This window comes from Athene noctua, chromosome 1 (assembly GCF_965140245.1).
Source record: "Athene noctua chromosome 1, bAthNoc1.hap1.1, whole genome shotgun sequence".
Taxonomy (NCBI): domain Eukaryota; kingdom Metazoa; phylum Chordata; class Aves; order Strigiformes; family Strigidae; genus Athene; species Athene noctua.
The window spans coordinates 184,192,518-184,212,042 of record NC_134037.1 but is presented as its reverse complement, the minus strand read 5'-3'; the positions used below and the strand labels follow the sequence as shown (position 1 = coordinate 184,212,042).

Genomic DNA, 19,525 nt, shown 5'->3' with positions numbered 1-19,525 from the left:
CTTTTACCTCTGTTGCATAAAAACAGCAATATAAATGCGGTGTAAGAAAAGCAATACTTGGTGCAGAATTTTATAAGTTCCTGTGAAGGAAAAAAATACACTGAGTATCTTGGGGTTTTGCCATTTGCAAAACCCAGCTTGCTTCGTATTTCCTTCTAGGTCTCTTCACAGTTTTCTAAACATGGCTATTTTAATTTTTCTTTGGCCTGAAAGTTGCCTTATAGTGTTGGATTTCAGACACTGAGCAAACATGGTGACTTCTAAGTTGGGCAAACATAAACAATTACACCTTGGCAAATTTATTCCATAGCACAGATACTGGTTCTGATCACTTCGTGTCCTTAAAGCCCTTAAAGCTTGAATAAATGCAGTATGACAGGGGTATTAAGAAAATAGGATGTTGGATGGAAGGCAGATACCTGTAGGTCAAGATGGCTTTGCTAGTAAAACCAGTGAAGTGCTACTCATTTGTCAGTTTACTGATTTTCTTACGATTCTCTAGGCCCAGTGAAAGAAGCTCTGTCTTGCAACTTTGCAAGTTTTGCTAATAACCTGGACGCTGGGGACTTTCTGCCTCACAGCTATGGCAGTTACAAATCACCCCCTCCTCACACCTAACCGGCATATCTGAATTAGGACTCAGTTTGTAGTCACCATCAGCAGAAACCATCCTGATGTTGAAGTTTCTGAATGTCCACCGAGTATCAGCTGTGGTGTCCTACTTGCCACCACTTATAGGTATATATTAGAACTGATAGAAGAACATAGCTTATGGAAATAAATTGTGAAGTATATATGACTGTGAAAGCCTCTTCCATAAGCGTGGATGTATGTCTCTTTGGATGTTTGGTTGCACAGACAGGGCTGAAAAATAACAAACAACATCCCATTAATTTAGAAGGAAAAGACTTTTTTTTCCTTGCCATGGCCTCTGTAAGTTATTTCAAACCTTGCCCATAGTTGCATTAAATGGCTAGATCTGTGTTGACATTTATTCTCAATTGTCAGTCTAATTTACACAGAGTGAAAAATAGGATTATTTCAGACCTCGTTTTCAAAAGATTTTGAGTTCCTCTTTCCATTGCTTGTGTTCTGTTTTCTGTCTGTATCGCATTTCTTTTTGTTAATTCGCAGCCCTCAAAAAGGCTTAAACAGTGAGTGCCAAGTACCGCTCATCAAAAGATCATTTCCAAGTTGTATTAATCTTTTCCAACATTTTTTATACTGCATGAAAAAGAAAAAAAAAAAAAACTGCCAAAAACATTCTTAGGCACATAGTAAAATAATTTTGGGTAGCAGACATCCACTCTGAATTCTTGGCAGAAGGTTAACAGGTCAGATATCCAAGAAAAAAAGGGTGTAACATTTAATATTAGTGAATAATCACTTATACAAAAATTGGGGTAACCAACCACTCTATAATTTTGGCAACTAACACAAGTTACAGATAGGGATCCTTTCTTTGTATTTCCCAGGGACTGTGAAAGAGCTTGTAATACAGGACACATTTCCCAGGGTTCTGGAAATAATTTTAATCGTTCAGCAATCCTAATCTTGAAACAAACGTACGAACCCTATTGTTCAGCTGATTTTTCTAAAAATATATTTCAACTGTGGTTGTCTATTTTAAATTGCTAATGTGTGTCCTTGTTAAGCCCTTTATGTAATTGCAAAGGTAAGTCTTCAAAAATAAGCAGACACTGCCAAAACCAGAGAGGCACTCTAGGATGAATTACCGAGAAAGAAAAAGCTCAGCTAGGAGAAGAATCTCACTCTGCTGTGAATAATAAACAAGATGTGGTGTAGGATTTTTGCTCACCTTTTTTTTTTAACCATTTGTAGAATCTTATCAGTGGCTTGAGGCACCAGACACTTGTTAACTGCAGCTGAATGTATTTTGGAGAAATTACTTTCCTTTTTGTGAAGCCTCTGTATATGTACACTAGGGTTTTATGACCATATTTTTATGGATACATAATTACGTTTAGACAGAAACCTAAGGAGAAGCATTCATAGGGATCCATGTTACATTCTCAGTTCTCACTCAGTGCATCATTTAGACCCTTCTAAAATGACAGCTGCAGTCAAGTACAGTGAAGAACATCATTGTATTCTCTAGGGCAGTGGGCAAGAAATTATGTCATTAACCTCGGGAACTAGATTCATGTGTGTTAGGCCCAGGATTAAGAAAAGACAGTTGCTCTGAGTTCAACTGTTTGCTTCTGATTTTGCAGCCAGAAATTGCATTCAGAAATGCCCTTAGTGGTATGTGTCCCTTGCTTCTCTACATTCTTAAATGTAGACCCATGAAAGTATTAATTCATCATTACATGTGTTGTTTGTATATCATTAATATTTGGAGGAAATTATTTTGTTAATGGTCATATTTCACTCTTCTGCAGTGGAATTTTTTTTAACTGCAGTGGTGGGGCTCCAAATTTATTTCAGATGACCACATTATGCCACTCTTCCCTTGTTGCCTTCCTGCTTAGATGGCACTCCCAAGACCCAGACACCAAACTTGGGAAGATGTTATTCCACTGTTTGCATCTGGTTTCTTTAGCAAGCAGTTATGCAGGCAGCTTTGGAGTTACTTGGGTTTGGTAACATGGTAAAGCAGCTGATGAGACCATGTGGGGACATCTTTTCCTCCTGCATGTGATTTTCTTTTGACTCATTATGCTGTGGAATGTTTCTACATGATCTGTCTAAATCTCCCAGGATTTTTGCCCATACACCCATTTATGATCGTAAAGATGACTTTCCTTTACCCCCATAGAACCATCTTTTTTTTTCCCTGCAGCCTGTACAGCTGTAGTCAGCTCTTACGTGCCTTACATTCTTGCATAAATTTTACATCAAAGTCTCAGCAGTAGTGCCAGATACAAGACTGCCTTAAGAAAACAGGCACTTATGCAGCCAGAAAACTTGAGATTGCCAGTGGATCCCATTATAGCAGTTGCAGGTTGGTTCTACTGAGCCAGAAGTTTTAATCATTTCTAAAACCTTGCTCATTTTTGTATCCTGTACCTGCCAAATACTTTCGAAGAGAACAGTGTGTTACTTAGGGGATGAGGATTGGAAGAGCTGGTATTGGAAGTTTCCAAAAAGAAAGACAACACAGTGTCAGAGACATCAATGAAATAAGAAGTGTTAATTATTTCCACCTGGAGATGGCTAAATTTTTACAGAAAAAGAAGGGGTTGTCAGATTATTTTTTCTTCTCTCTTTATATTGAGGTAATAACCTCACTAATTTAGTGATTTCCGGAAACTGAATTTAAGATCCCTGGATTTGAAGACCTCAGTCTGGACTACTTCAGTCAAAGAAATAAGAAAATTTATTAAAGGAAAGGACACAGACCTCGATATGAAATCTCACTCTTTTCCAGGACAGAGGGCCACACTGGGCATTAGTTATAGAAAGATTTGTAGGACTGGATTGTCACACTCAGTGTTGCAATAGAGACTGTTCATCATAAAGATACCTGAGATATGTGTGAAAGGTAATTTGGTGTTCATTATTCTCTGTTTCATTCTACAGCAACAAATGTTTCCGTGAAGAATCTTATGAATAATTAAACTAATTTGAAAATAACTTTTTTTAAAAAAAATTATTTGAACAGTTTATTAGTGAGATTTACTGGGGAAAACTAAGTCCAGCTAGTTCGCAAACAGAAACTTTCACAGTATTCAACAGATCACTTAACTCTTGCTAATCAGGGCATCCCCGAGGTAACTCCTGAGTAACCGGCGAAGACTGAAACACTTCAGACTTCGTTGCTTCCACAGACCCCTCTTTGTCATTCCCCTCACCTGTACAAACGCAGCAGTAGGTGCTGTAGCTGTTACAATTTAAGATGCAATTTAAACAAGACTTGCTTTTTATGGTGCTAAAGGGATCAGAAAATGAAAGGAGCACTTAGTGAACGTCAGTTAGCTGGAACAGTGATTGCCAAATGAGCTAGCATGGGGAATACTCAGCAGTACCCCACTTGCTTGCCTAAAAAGAAGAACCCTTCACTCCCATAAGAGGTGAGACACATCTCTGGAGAAGACAAGGCATTCCCCGAGCCACGTGGCTGCCCAGTGCCCTTTCCTACATCTATGTCTGACAGGCATTTCTGCTGTGAGCCAGGCATATTACAAACAATTCAAATTACATAGCCTGCAGATCAAACAAAGAGCCACATTATGTTCATTAAATAAAACGTAGTCATTTTATGATCGATGACAAATCTTGTTTTAAGGGGAGGCCATTTTTAACTGAAAAAGGAGCAGCCAAGGGAAAAATAACTCGATCATCTCCATTTTTGCAGTTACCGCAAAATCTCCGTGAAATTTTGCAAAACGCAGCCCTACATATGCATTTTTTGGCACTGCCTAGGGCAAGAATTCCCAAATGGCTGTGTATGTACCACTAAGAGTATATACAGACACCTCGGTGTGGGAAAAGATACAGCAGAGAACCAGGACCTGTTATCACTGTCAGTACAAAAAAATGCAGGAATCTCTGAATGAGGAATTTCACTCAATTTTCAAGTGAAAACCACTTGCATAACAATTTTGAGGTTCGGGGAGGGTGTCATTTAAGTCATTTTTTTCCGCATTCATTATTTCCTCTATGCTTTTATGCTCTCTGAAATCTTTCAAGGACCAACTATTCCACAGCTAATAGGTCACCTCCCTTTGAGGTGATCATACTAAGATCTGTACTGTTCATTTGGATTTTTTTTTCATGTATGATAATGTATTTACAGATTATATGTAGTTTGATGCTTTATGTTTTCCCATCTTTTTTGAGGTAGAAAAAAGTCAGATATCATTCTCTCAAGTCTGATGAAAGATGCTATTTAGGACACTGGTCATGTCACATCACAAGTGACTGTCCAGTTCACTGGTATGAAAACAGTGTGTCATCTTCTTCTCTCCCCTTTGGTCCTTTGTGTTCATGTCTAACCTTAAAAGCTCATAGTCTCACTGCATGTGTCCTCAAAGGGTTTACTACATTAAGATTTCATTTATTGGTGCTCTTTGAATAGAAATTACTGTTTTTATAGAGTGAGTGTTAGAGTCACTGAAATGGCAGAATTTATGAGACATAATGCATACGGACACAGATTTGCAACTTTCATTCCTTTCGCTGCTATTAAAGCATTTTGAGTTTGGGTCTATTGTAATTTCATGTCGTCCCTACTGCATCCTTTCTTCAAATCCCCACTTGCAGAGCACCTTCTGTCTCTGCTCTCGCTCCCCAACTGCCTTGACAGCCTGCGCAGCATCATTGGAGGAGGGGGATGGTGCTTGTGCTTGGCTTTGCCTTCCCCAGTGTGGTTTCATGAACTTAGAAGGAGAGCCAAGTTAACATTTGTAACACAAATTAACATTTGAAAAAAACTTGCCTTTGTTTAATAGAAATCACCTTTTTGTAAGACTGAACTATAGAGCTGCAACATTGCTATATAATTCAGTGTACTCATGTGCAGAGCCCCAAAGAGAACTGATGACATCTGCTAACTATAAAAGCAAAGCTCAAGTGATTCTTCAGTGTTACCAGAAACCTGACGTGGGTACAGCTTCATTCAGGATTTTGTTAACTGCATGGGCTACTTTTAAAACCAGTCTACTTTCATATGAGCCTTATTAAATGCTACAGTGGTACAAGAATTCAGGAGGTAATTAGCTATCTGTCAGTGGGCTGGTTGATTTGTTTCTGTTGTGTTTGTTTTTCAGTTAATTACAATTGTATGGGAGGATTTTTTCCAAGAAGGGTGAGGAACACAGTGTCCAGCAGCACCCACTTTAGCAGTTTTGCTCTGTTGATTTTCAGTATTTAGATCTTATCAGATAAGAATTTAGGAAAGTTTGTCACAACTGCTGGAGATCTGCAAGTGAGATTTCTCTTCAGTGAAAGTGTGGTCAGGAGTTTTGTGTTTCCTCATCTAACAGGTGCTTTGGTAATAGTTTCTTAGCATCAAGAGAAGCAGTAAAAGAACAAGATTCATCGCAATAACACAACTGGGTTTTGTGCTGAGAAGTCCCTTCTCTTACATGTGTGAGGTGAGATATGTTGCTCTTTGGGGATGAGGCAACTCAGTACTGGACAAAGACATTAGCTGTGTGCCACAGTTACCTGTCTGCTGGCAAAGATGGGGCCAGCAGCCAACTACAAAGTCTGCAAGATACCAAATGCAATAATGAGAGGTACAAAGTCATAGTTAAATCTACTGTAAATCCATCAGAATGATCTTACGCTTTTTACATTTTCTACCGTTGTTAGTTGGTTGCCATTTTTATGCCATCCTTCTTTAATTGAATTGGAAACCATGTTACAGTTGTCTCAGCTGCTGACTCACAAACTAGCTGCTGGCTTTTTTAGCAATCAACTTCAGTGCTTCTGGACAGCAGCTTGGTTTTCCTATTCTTCTCCATTCTTAAGTAGATTTGCTGATTTATCTGTCATGCATTTTAAAGTTCATTCCTTTTCAATAAGATATTGTCACTGTTGTTGTTGATTAATTTAAATACACATAAATTAAGTGGGATCTGATTCTCCCAAGTCTGTTTTTTATGCCATGTTTTTATATATACATAGAGATTTCAGTTTTCCGTGATCAAGTCCTGGATCTCTCGGACACAGGCTGTGTATGCTCAGTGCTTGATTTCTTTCTCATTGTGGTGCCCAGTAATGTGCTTAGATGTCCTGCAAAACGAATAAGGGAAAAACACGGTCTATTTTATATGCAGCAGGAGGTCCAGCAGGTCATAAACTAGACCAGAACATAAAGAGCAATACAGGATAAGGACTGAACTGGGGATTAGATATATGATACTGTAGTTTTTCAGGTGTTTTTTCCTGTGCTTTATTTTTATGCCTTGTAATCCTACATAATTCTGCTCATAGGTGGACCTGCCACTTCCTAAAAAGTGTCCAAAGCATCCCCCGAAATGGGGGGACTGCTAGGAAGGGAAGGTAGGGCTGGGAACAGAGCGGGTAGAGGCTGTTACCAGGAAGACGAGAAAAACAGTGGCAGAAGAAAATGTGTAGGGGGAGAGAATCACAGAGAAATACATACCTCGTTTTCAAATGTGGGAGGCATTCTCTTTCTCAGCTTGTTTTTGCTATCTATCTATGATTATAATTGAGCTAGCTGCAAAAAGGATCTTGAAAACATTTTGAGTGAGAGAGAGAGAAAGCATTGCTGTGGAGTAAGCCCAAAATCCTGTCCTCCAGCCCACACACAATTGGACATTGCAGTGATATGGGGGAAATCCCTTAACGGACAAAACTATAAATGAAACTACTGTTGACAAGGGGAAGAGGCACAGCTATATTTAACGGAAGTATTTTCATTTGAGAGCTGCTTTCTTTTTTTTTTTTTTTTTTTTTTTTTTCTTTCTTGTCTAGTCGGTGGAGGCTGCAAGGGCTCTTCCTGTTTGAAACAGTGCATGGGTGGTTTCCCCAAGGCTTTTAATGTTAGATTAATGCTCTGGAGACAGTGTGGTGATAAATGGGTTCCTACAGTTATATCTACATCCTGTTCCCCCTCCCCCTCCTGCATCTGCCCCTATGTACAGTCTCTCTGCAGTGCTTGCCTTCATACCCAGCAACAGTTTCAAACAGCTTCAGCCAGCACCAGTCTTTAAAATTTGTCCACCAAAATTCTTTAATTTTCAGTGCCGTCACCTTCATTACCCCTTATTTGTCAGACAATGGCAAAAATGAAACAAGGAAAAGAAAGACTTCTGGATGAAGACGGGCCACCGCGCTGGCTTGTCGTCTGGTGCCTGGCAGATCCCAATTAATTACTTGTAACTATTACTGTTCACTTTCAGAAAATAGGTTTACAGGAGTGGCCTTTCTGTTGTTTCACATTTTAATGGCAATGCTCTGCACGTCATATTGTAGTCAGCAATAAATGAGCAGAGGATTTCAAATCTCTTCACTGGTATAAGGGAATGGCTCCCCTGTGTCAGCTGCATCTATGCCTTGATTTTATACAACTTGTGTGCTGATAAGGATTTAAGTATTTAGCTTCAGGAAACATCAACACTGAAATGCAGCAAGGGAAGTGAAGGTCTGAGGCACTTTTTATTGCTGGACTTGCCCTTGTGGCAATTCCTGGGTTTTATGTGTTTGTTTTCAGTTAGTGCAGTTCTGTGGTTGTTTTTCTGTGCGTGTATTTCCATTTCTATACGGTTTCCCCTATATGTGCAGGGGAGGGGGATGGGCGGTGGCGGGGTGGTCAGGATGGCTCTGGTTAACCTCCTTGGCTCCATGCAGCCAGCCCTCGTCCTTCTGCTTACGCGGCAGCATCTCTCAGATCACGGAGCAGAATTATTTTTAGACCGTGAAGGTGTATCTGGCTGTTGCATTTAGATTTCATGTCATGGCTTCCTTTTCCTGCTCTCAGGTTTCTCCCACTCGGCCTTCACCTTCGGTATCGAGAGCCACATCAGCCAGTCCAACATCAACGGAACGCTAGTGCCACCTGCCGCACTCATCTCCATCCTCCAGAAGGGGCTCCAGTATGTGGAGGCTGAGATCAGCATCAACGAAGTAAGTGCCACCGCCACCACTCAACACCAAGCGATGCGTCCTAAGAGCCCAGAGAGGGACACAAGCCACCACTCTACAGTGTCTGCTGATCTGGTTTAATTTTGTTCATCATATATTGCCCCACCACATCAGAGAGCTGAAGAGCTCTGAGAGAGATGCCTATTTCAATTTTCGGCTGTGGCTTTGAGGCCTTCTTGGTGCTGCTTAAGTGGACATTAGTGGTGTTTCCACTACCCCAGTCAAAGAAACATGGGTGCACAGATTCTTGCAGCAAACAAGAAAATGCATCTGTGTTTACAGTCTTGCATTTCAAGGTCACAGCAGGATTTGGCATGAAAAGCCGGCAGTGTAGGTTAAAACGTCACTCCTGCCACCTGCTAGTAAGCAGCACTAGCAGTGCACTTGTAAGTCACAAGAAGCCCAATCAAAAATCCACGGAGATCACTGGAGAGATTCTGTCTGATTTCAATGACTTTGGCTTAGATCATGTAAGACCAGGCATCGACCTCTCATGTACATGGCAAAACTGTTGTGTGTAATTTCTTACCTTGGCTGGGGAACTGGTTGCCTGTGGGAATTGTATAAGCAGCCACATAGTGTCTCTGTTGTCCTTGAACTGCCGGAGGAAACAAAGAGGAGATGTGGGAAAATCCAGCATTTTTGTCCTGCCAACCTTAAAGGCACAATGCTTTGAGTGGGAGTGAAACGTGACAGATAAGCAAGTACTGCATTACAAAATATTTACCATAGATATTCACAATTGACAGAGATCTGTAATAAATATTAATATATAAAAAGCTATTGCTTTTTCCTCTATAGCTGAACGTAGCATGTGAGCAGCATGGGTGAGAACAAAGGAATATAAAATAGAGAAGAGGTTGTGTTGTTTGCAATGCACAGTTTGGAAACTCATTTGCTTTTATCACTACCATTCTGTGTAGTTTTCTTTTCATGACTCAATACCATGTTTAAGAGTGTGTATATGTTATTTTTTAATTGGGGCAATGACATTTGACATTCATGCCAAGCTGCACTTTGATGCAGTTGTAACAACAAACCAGTGTTAGGAATCTGTCCCGGTTTGCTGCCCCTTAACATTTTGCCTTGTGCCTGAAATTGGAGCTACACAGTTAGAAACTTTGATCATGAACAGCACCTGTCCGTTCAGGTTGTACGACAGCTGTAAGGATCTGCTCCTGGGCATCTAGCTTCAGAATTGACCTCAGTTAAGAGAATAATCTAAAAATGGTTGTCACCAGTAAGATTTATGTTGTTCTGATTATGGTTTGGTTCTGTTCAAATACATACTGTTAGGTACATTACAGCAAAGCAAAGGCCATTCTTGCCATCAGTAAAGGCTATGTGTATGCTTCTCTGTGTATTACTTAAGAGTGGAGAGTAATCAGTGAGTGTAAACTAATGTGTATGAAATTTAAGTATTGTTTATGATCTGTTAAAGGGCAGTCCTGGAAACAGTCCAGTGAGCAGTTTTACAGTTAAAAATGTAAGATGCCAAAATCCATTGGCAAACATTTTTTTCATTGTGTAGCAAGGATTTGAGCCAGGATTCAAATAAATGTCAATAGAGATATTTACATAAAAAATGTTGAGGAGAAAGAGAGCTTACATTTTTCTTCTCTAATGACTCTTTTCTCCTTTTTCTTCCCCATGAGGAAACGAATATTTATTATCTTAATATTTTAATTGTAAGGGGTAATTCAATGACTAGTCCAACAGAAGCATACTAGTCGGCCAAACAGATATTTTTCTTTATTACTGTTATCTATTGAAAATTGTATTGTTTCCCAGCTACTTCATCTATCTATATCCTAATCTTACGTGCTATTCCTCAACCACAAATCTTTCACTGATAGGTCTTGATTACTTCAAAGAATTAGAGGGAGTTTGCAGAAGATCAGTAAAACGGCGCTTTACAGAGACTACTAAAACCTATTTCCTCTATTTAAAATAATAGGAAAGTGAAAGTGAAGCAAAGCTAAGGAGATAGAGCAGTTGTTGACCTGAGTCTCTATTAAGTCTTAAAAAACAGCCCTTAAAAGTTAACTCAATTGGTTGTTAAACCTGAACCCTAATTTGCAGAAATCAAAATGAAAGCCATAACTATTAGGACTAAAACTAGCGGAATAAAGGAAAAACAGTGGTAAAGCAGTCCTGTACAGTCAGCTACAACTGGTGGTGCTGGGCTGATGAATGCTCTGTAAGAAACTACTAGATTTGTGCATACATATTATTTTGGCTGAGGTTCATTATTCATCAGCTACTCTTCTATTCCTATGCCTCTGCAGGTGCAACCAAAGTCTATTTGCCTTTGTCATGGCTTTAGCCATGACTCTTTTTCCAAGTACAAAGCAAGGAGAAACTTTCTGTCATCAGTCAGACATTTTTTTCTCTACAGCATAATTTTTTTGCATCATGCCTGAGTTTTCTATAAAATTCCAATAAATGACATATTCACCGAACAGGTTTCTGAGTGGAACATGAGTACCAACATCACAGATCTGAGAGAGGGATAATATGTAGCAATGTGGCACTGTTGGTTAAGTCAAAGTGCAGTACCTTCATGCAACCTAATTTTGTTTTTTGATATCATTACCTTTTTGTCAGCCTCAGTGGTGAAGATCCTGAACTTGCAGTTTCACTTCTGCTCGTTTTCCCTGCAGGATGGTACAGTATTTGACGGCAGGCCAATAGAATCACTGTCTCTGATAGACGCAGTGATGCCTGATGTTGTTCAGACCCGGCAGCAAGCATTCAGAGAGAAACTAGCTCAGCAACAAGCCAGTGCAGCAGCAGCAGCGGCAGCAACGGCAGCAACAGCGGGAGCAACGACGACTGCTGTTTCCCAGCAGAACACACCAAAGAACGGAGAAGCCACTGTGAATGGAGAGGAGAATGGGGCACATGCAATAAGTAAGCCAACCCATGCAGCTGCTTGTCACTACTGGGCAATTCAAGTTTCAATAATACGTTGGTACTCATTTGGTGTCTGCAAGGTGGTAGAACTCGTGAATCATTTCAGGAGGGTGGGGTATTTCTAGAAAAAATAACGTTTTGAGTAAAAATAACGTTTCATGTCACAGTGCTGTGTTCTACTTCTGTCCTCTCAGAATCCAAAAACTTCAGATATCTTCAGAATTTCAAGTTGAAGGCAGTGTCAAGAAATGGAGCTGTACGCCCTTTCCTTGGAGCAGGCTACCCAAGCTTCATTAATACTGTCAACTCTAGGTGCTTTTAGATACTTGATAAAAGTTGGGACAAGCTGTAGCCACAGTTGGTCATTATGGCATGGCAAGGCTGGGAAGGAGAGGGGTTGAGACACTGGGACCTACAAGCCATATCTGTGTAAATGAAACACGGCCAGAGCATTTCCTTGAGCACTAAACTCTCCTGTGATCATCCATAGCCTTGGCATGGTCTTTGGCATAGTTTGGCCTATACCAGCTATCCATTCCTATACAGCATGGCCAAGCACAGGATCGTCCATAGCTTTATTGGCATGGTCCTTGGCCCAGTTTGGGTTATACCAGTTGTCCATTCTTGAACAGCATTGCCAAGCACGGGATGGAGAGTCAGTTGCATGTGCCAAGGACTGTTCCCAGCAGACAGCTTGGATGCAGCCAACCTGTCTTCAAGGCACAGTGGAAAGAGTTCCCCGCCTTTTTAATAGCACATGCTTAGTCATACAGTCCACTACAGGTGTCTAATTGAAGGTCCTACCTTCCCAAGATTTCCTCAGTCTGTGGGAACAGTCAGTTCTTAAGGGCTCTGAATTCATCTTTGTTCATTGGTGACAGCGGGAGACTCTGCTCTTATCTTAGACATCTAAACTCAAGACATATAAAACAAGGAGTGGACATACCTGCTTGTGTAATTGGATCTCAATGACTGTGTTAACATTGTGGGGCAGATATGATTAATGGTTCCGTTTTCTGTGTGCAAGCCATATTAGGGCACTGGCTAACTTCTGAAATGAGACCTTAATGCCTGATTGCCTTCCAAGGAAATTCTAGAGGAACGTGCATGGCAGGTTTTGTAGGAAGCCCCAACAGCTCTTTGGCTTAGACAAGTAACAGGTCAGGACTCTGGTCATGTAACAGATTTTATTTGTTCTGCAGTGTAGATACCTTTATCAGTCTGCATCTTCTCTTTGATCTGAATAGATTCCTCTGTGTGTCAGTGACAAGAATGCTTTCAAACCAGGTTTTTCGTCAGAGAATTCCAGTTAGACAAGATCGTTTCCCCGAATAAAACTGCAGTGATTTAAATTACATTTTTCATTTGAAAATTGTAAAAATGTTCTGAAAAAATTGAAAATATTAATCTGTTTTTAGACTATAGATTGCTTATGTTTTACTTGCAACTGACCCTTTGTTTTGAAATTGAACTTATTTCATATGTGAAGGGATGCAAACAGAAATCAAAGCACTTTTAAATGTATCAAATGCTGACATTTTTTTAATTAGCACTCTCCATTAGATAATTTGTGAAAATTTGGGGGGAATGACTTTCTCTCTCAGGACTGAAAAAACCAGATTCTTAAGGTAGAAAGCTGAGTTTCAGTTCATCACTAATATAAAACCGCTCAGACTTTCCTTCTGATCCAAAGAAACACATGGACTATTCTATTAATAAAAGGAAAGCCTTGCAGATCAGTTCAGATGTATGACCACACTCTAAGCCTTGATTTCTCAAATCTCCCATTTTATTATTAAAAAATAGTAATTCTCGTGGTGATTTTTAATAGAAGGATTTTCACAAACAGTTGAAGACCTTTCTTGGAGTGTTGAGAAGTCCTCTTTGACTTAATATGATCCAACAGCTCTGTCTGGAGCAGGATGCAAGAACATGACACTGTGTTGTCCAGTAACATTTCACAGAGGTAGGATACATGTCAACCAATGAGATACTTTACCAGACAGCAAATTTCAAAGCATTACTGTAGCTAAGCAGACTACTGGGCAGACAAGTTAAGTGGGCAGTGGCAGTGGGAAGACATAAAGTCCTCGAGGAGTAGCTGGCCCGCTGGCGTGTGTTGTTGGCAGCTGCTGTTGTGCCATTTGGTCATCCCGGCTGAAGAGGTGAACTCGGCAATTTAAGGAGAAGGGGGCTCTGGAGAGAAGGTGCAGAGAAATCCAGGGGCAGCCAAATCTGATCTGCGTACCTCCCTCTCCGTGGGAGGACTATAACCTCTGTCTGAGGCATTTGGAGGAATATCAGCAAGGTGATGTAGCACAACTGCAGATGAGGATTATACATGGGAGATGCACATAGAACTGCAAAACTGGCATTCACATCTTTGAACAGACCTGTTTAAATAAACTCCGAGATATCTCTCTCCGTAGTTATTAGAAACCACTAGAAATAAAGACTAACAAATCAAGCTGGCAGTTTGCTGCATGGGTCTGATTAACACTCCTACAATTGTATTTCCCTCTCTTGTGGTGAAGTTAGAAAAATACAGTTATGTTAATGAAATAACAAAAGGTCATACATTTCCTTTTCATTGCTTATTCAGGGCAAAGTTTGTATCTAGCCTTACCTTTTCCCTTATCACTTCATTCAGAGAGTCTTTTTAGTCTAGGATAAAAGATCTAAGACAAAAGATCTGGCAAGAGCCTGGCTTAGGACGAAAGGTTTAGGGTAGGATTGGATGAAAGTTTAGGACAGGATGTAAAATCTCTTAGATAAGGATAAAAGGTTTAGGATGCATAGGGCAGAAGTTTAGGATAGAATGTAAGATGGATAAGGTAAAAGCTGGGAGACCTACTAGGTAGAAAAGACTGCTGATACGGAAGGTGTGACAAACTTCCCAAACCTTCATTTTCACTGTTGGATTCCACAGAACTGGCATATACTGGGATCAGTTTGGATGGTGTTCTAGTCCTTAGTCAAACTTGGAAGTCACCCCTGTATCAACCTGTCATAAAAAGGTGGGGTACGGGAACAGGTGATAGAGAGCTCTCTGGGAAGTTACCTAATTGCATTTATTCTGATATGGAGTACTCCCTGACACCGTAAGTCTTGCCCAAAAAGTCTTAATATAGTTAATATAGTATGACATATTTTTGTATGTGATGTTATCAATATAACATGATTTGATTTAAGAAAGGGAAGAAACTGGACAAACTCTTAACAATAATAGTTTGAGGGTCAGATTCAAATACTAAATAAATAAAATTGCTGCCTTCTCTTGCTGCTTCCTGAGTAATGTTTTCAGCTTTGAGTCACTTTAAAAATTAGTAGAAAAAATAAAAATCGGCATGTAGAAATGGAGCCAAACTTTGGATTGTTTTCCAAGTCAAATATTTTTGGTGTCATTTGTTTCATTATATTTTCAAGGATTGGCTTGGGTTTAAGAAAAATAAAGCTCTGGAAAAAAGACTGAGCCCAGTTCCTTTATTGTAACTACAGCCATAAAGAACAACTTCAGTGAAAGGCCTGTCAAAGATTTAAGTAAAAAAACACGTTTCCTGAGAAAAGACAGGGTTAGAACTGGTAAGATCTTAAAAATATATCTTTTTAAATTTGGAGCAGATAGAGAGGAGTTATTACTGACTGGTATGTTAGAAAATTTTTTTCTGATTTAATCATATTTTGGGGGAATATGACTTAATTTCCAGTGTTTGGGATTTTTAATATGTTTGAGGGGAAAAAAATAGAAGAATATAGCATAGACTTAACAAACTTAAGCAGACTCTAGCCTTTAGAAGATGGTTTGTGTTAATATTTGGGCAGAGTCCTTCCCTATGTGACTTGCAGACTTGAGTTTTTCACTTATGAGGGTCTGTTGCACTTGTTAGAACTGTCCTCTCTTTAAGAAACCCCCCCAAGAGGCATTCCTTGTGCAGATGCGGTCTTAAGCAAGAGCTTTCTACTCTGAAGATACTTGGCAGAAAAAAAAAAAAAAAAGCCTATTTATGATGGTTAGTGCATCTATTTATTCATGTTTCCCATGTGCACATTATAGCTGCATCCATAGGAAAGCCAAATTTTCAGATTAGACCAGGGCTCACAAGAGCTCATGCTGTGTAAGGGACTCAACACCCTTACGAGGGTGCCATCTTGTGCTCGGGGTTTCTGCAGGGTTTTTTTTGTTACCATAATCGTATCCATTTTATATTGCTACTGTCTATCTGAATCTGAGAAAAGCCTGAAGCGCTTTTGTAGAAGCATGACCTGTCTTGTTTGTTCAATGGGGCCTTTTAAGTTTTGTGCTTAACAGTAACACTCTAAATATGAATTTTCCTGACTACTGATGAAAATAGGAAGAAAGCACATGTAGTGTGAACATTTGCGAACAATTTCTGAAAGACTCATCAAGTTTCCCTCCCTTTTCTCCTGAACCACCAAAGCTGTAGTGTCAAAATCCTTACTGGAAGACAATAGAAAATAATCCTGCAGGTATTTCATTGCTCCCAGAGGCCAGTCAGTCTTGCATGTACTAATGCAGGTATCAGACAATGAAGGTTTCTTCTTCACAGCATGATTATTTGTGGTTTTTTTCACAGCAGTTAATAACATTCAAAGTGTGTATCTAGTTCCTCCATCTGGCCCTGTACAAACAGAAAATATTCCTAAGTATCAGATGGCCTTGCTCTGATAGCATCTCATGACTCTGGGACCTTGGAGTAATGCTGCTTCCAAGCTGTCATTTGGTTTTATTTGAGAGTGAAAAGCAGCTCTGCCTTGAGAGCCAGGCAGGTAACAGTAGGATCAAATGTGGTAAGAGTAGCATCTCATTTAAATTTTTCAAATTAAAACACTTGAAAAATCTTCTTGATCTTGATTTACCCCCAGCTTCCAGCTCACACTGTGAACAGGACACAGATGAATGCATAGCCATTACCATGCTGCTGTTTTTCTCATGAAAATATGCTTTAAACCTGGTGATTCTGTGCTGTGCTGAGAAACAAGAGGATCGCGAGTTCTAGACTCGTATCTTCTGGTGGATTTTAATAGTGCTTTGCTCTTCTTTGCCCTGATTGCTCAGAATATCATATCAAAGTTCCCAGCTGCTAGTGTCAGGCTAAATCTTGAGTCCTGGTGTGTCTTGACAGTATTAGTTTTAGTAGTTATATACATAGGGAATTATCAAGGACAGTGCTTAACATAGGGACTCAGCATAGGTGTAGCTTTTACAAATAGGCATTTGTAATATGTTTAGTTTTACACAGGTCCATAGGTAGTAAGTGTAGTTAAAAATACAGATATTTTGAATTAAAAATGTGATCTGTGAAACTACTGTTAGTTGTTTTCTAATGTTGATATTCAGTGCTATGCAACATGTGAGTTCCATTCCATCTATGGTGCAGATACGGCACAGACCTAGTTAATACAGTATCTAACCAAATATGCAATAAGTGCTACTTGGGTGACTCAGCATAAACTAGATAGAGCAAAACAGGGTATTTGAAAGCCTGGGTGAGGGTAGAAATCTGGAGATCTTCTGATGGTGGTTGTGCAACGTCACAGTCTGTTTTGCCAGTCAATGGGCAATAGCTCAGCAGAGCTAAGTATCAGGACAGATGGCTGATTTTAAATGCCATAAACACGTGGCAGTAAAGGGAGCGTAATTATTCGACTTGCGAACCTATGGATCTCCGTATGTGGTTAAAGAATGACTAACTTAAAGACTTAACCCAGATAGAGAACTTGTATTTTGATCAATCAGAGCAGATCAGCTGCCAAGGCCTTGATTAGATAACACAAGGCTGCCTTTCCCCCAGCCTGACAGCTCTCAGCTGTTAAATGTGCTTTCTGCAAAATGGGCCACACCTCTGTGTGTACCGTCAGCAGGCTCCTCTGTCAGTCTGTTACCTGTCCTTGGTTGGTGACTTGTTTGCAGAGGATAATAATCTTGCATTGCTGCCAGGAAGTGTAGTTTGAGCTGAATAAGGAAGATCTATACTGAAGCAGTGAAAAGCTGGAGTGAAAACATTGTTCATGATGCAAATTGGAATGAATTGCTGCCACTAAGATAAATTCGTCATTTTGAATTCACTTCTTTTCCTTAAGGAAATAGAAGAGCTTTATAAACCAAAGTTACTTAGACTGCAGTTTAAAGAACCCCAGAATAACAGCATGCATGGTAAGAATATCTATGCCTCAGTTAGTACCTTTGCATATATTAATGATATCCTTGAAAGTGATCACTCACCATTTCCCTGCCATGCTCAGGGAATGAGTCCTACTCAGTCTATTCTTCATCTGTGAGTAGTACATATATTACTTACAGGACACTGTGTAAGAAGATGTATGTGCTATACGTTACTTTTTTAAAAGAACAGCATAAAGCTTTTCTCAAATGTGGCAATCCGCTATTTTTATAAATCTGCAAGTAATTTTTAATGAAGACAGCTTCAAAAAAACCCTATACTTGAAATAAATGCCAACTATTTTTTGGAAGAGAAGCCACACGCATTTATACAAAGTATTTTGGAAAGCTCTACATTTTGAGGAAGTATCATAAATTTGAATCATCATAAGGAAGAAAATAGAGTAATATGGTCAGCGACACAACATAGAATATTATTTACAGTGTATACACTGCTGTAAGCTTTAGACCATGGGTAGCCAGCTTGTTTTTAAAGCAGACCTAACAGCATCTTACAAACTACTTATTCTGGTATATCTCCTTACAGATAATCATTCAAAGCCAATGGAAATTGACGGGGATGTTGAAATCCCTCCTAACAAAGCGACAGTCCTTCGGGGCCATGAATCAGAGGTGTTCATCTGTGCCTGGAACCCTGTCGGTGACCTGCTAGCATCTGGGTAAGACCATGACTGAAACCAGCTGCTGCAATTAGAGTATATTTAGAGGTGAAAAAACTTGGGAGTGTATACTAGAGATGAATGAGTATTCTCTTCACTGCTTTTTTCAGGAGTACTGCACCTGTGTAGCAGTTAAGTAATCATAAGGTGACGCAGAATATGAAGCATTTGCACATTTAAGATGTGCCACTCTCTGTGGCCCTGAATACAGATGAATTTTCTTTAAAGATTTTTAAAATAACTATGGATAATTCTCAGAGTATTTGAGGTTTGTGTAATCTACTCTTACAGCGCTTAGCTAATGGTTCACATTGGGGTCTCAGAAGGTCTTTGGCATCCATGTTTTCTTTTTAAAAGTATGGAGACTCTAAACCAGAAATTCTCTTTGGCTTTGTCTGCATTAGCATGGTACACGAACAGGAGTAGGTCTGCAGAGCAAAACTACTGTGTGAAGACCTTATGTCACCACTGTATCTATGGGATAGGGGGGCCTCAGGCTAGACCTAGTTTTGTCTGATGAGCTGAGTGGTTTGAGGGTGTTTTCATTCAGTGTCTTTGGAAAGGAGTCTAGATTTATGTTCTGCAGGGCTGCTCAGCAATGACAGCCAAAGCCTGGTAAGTGGGACAATGAGGAGATTGGCTTACAAAAAGCACTTTTGATCCTAACGAAAATGGTAATGTAAACATACCTCGAGAGCTATATACAGACACTGTTGGAATCTGTGTTTGTTCATGCTTAAAGTAAAACCTTAAAATGAAGGCTATATTTAAGAAGTCTGGCAGAGAGCTGGTATAAGTTAAGAGGACATAAATGGGTCTTCATTGCTTGCTTAGCAGTATCAGAACACGTTTCATACAAGGAGGAGAGTCCTTATCTTATTGCCAACTTCTTGCATTATCATCAGAATATTCTTCTTATCTTTGTTGACTTAATACACAAAAACAAGGAATTAGAGTGCAAATGGGAAAGAATAAATAGGAAGAATAAATACCAGGTTGGATAAAAAGCACAAAATCTCTAAGGGAGTGAAGACAGAGGCTTCCTAGAATAATTTCAGATAATTAACTGGATTTTTGGAAAACAGAATCCCGCTGAATATGCTTCATTTCTGGAATGTCCAAGGCCAATAGTACTTTTAGCAACTGTAGTACTAAGTATCTTCATTTATTA

The 19,525-nt window shown here is 39.6% G+C and overlaps 1 protein-coding gene across 1 annotated transcript in view; it reads left to right on the top strand.

Annotated features, from left to right (window-relative positions):
- TBL1X (transducin beta like 1 X-linked) overlaps positions 1-19,525 on the top strand; it is a 200,913-nt gene that overhangs the window by 152,584 nt on the left and 28,804 nt on the right. Inside the window, exons 5-7 of the mRNA XM_074907404.1 lie at positions 8,414-8,559; positions 11,241-11,490; positions 18,222-18,354. Coding sequence (XP_074763505.1) covers positions 8,414-8,559; positions 11,241-11,490; positions 18,222-18,354 — 529 coding nt within the window. The remainder of the gene's footprint in view (positions 1-8,413; positions 8,560-11,240; positions 11,491-18,221; positions 18,355-19,525) is intronic.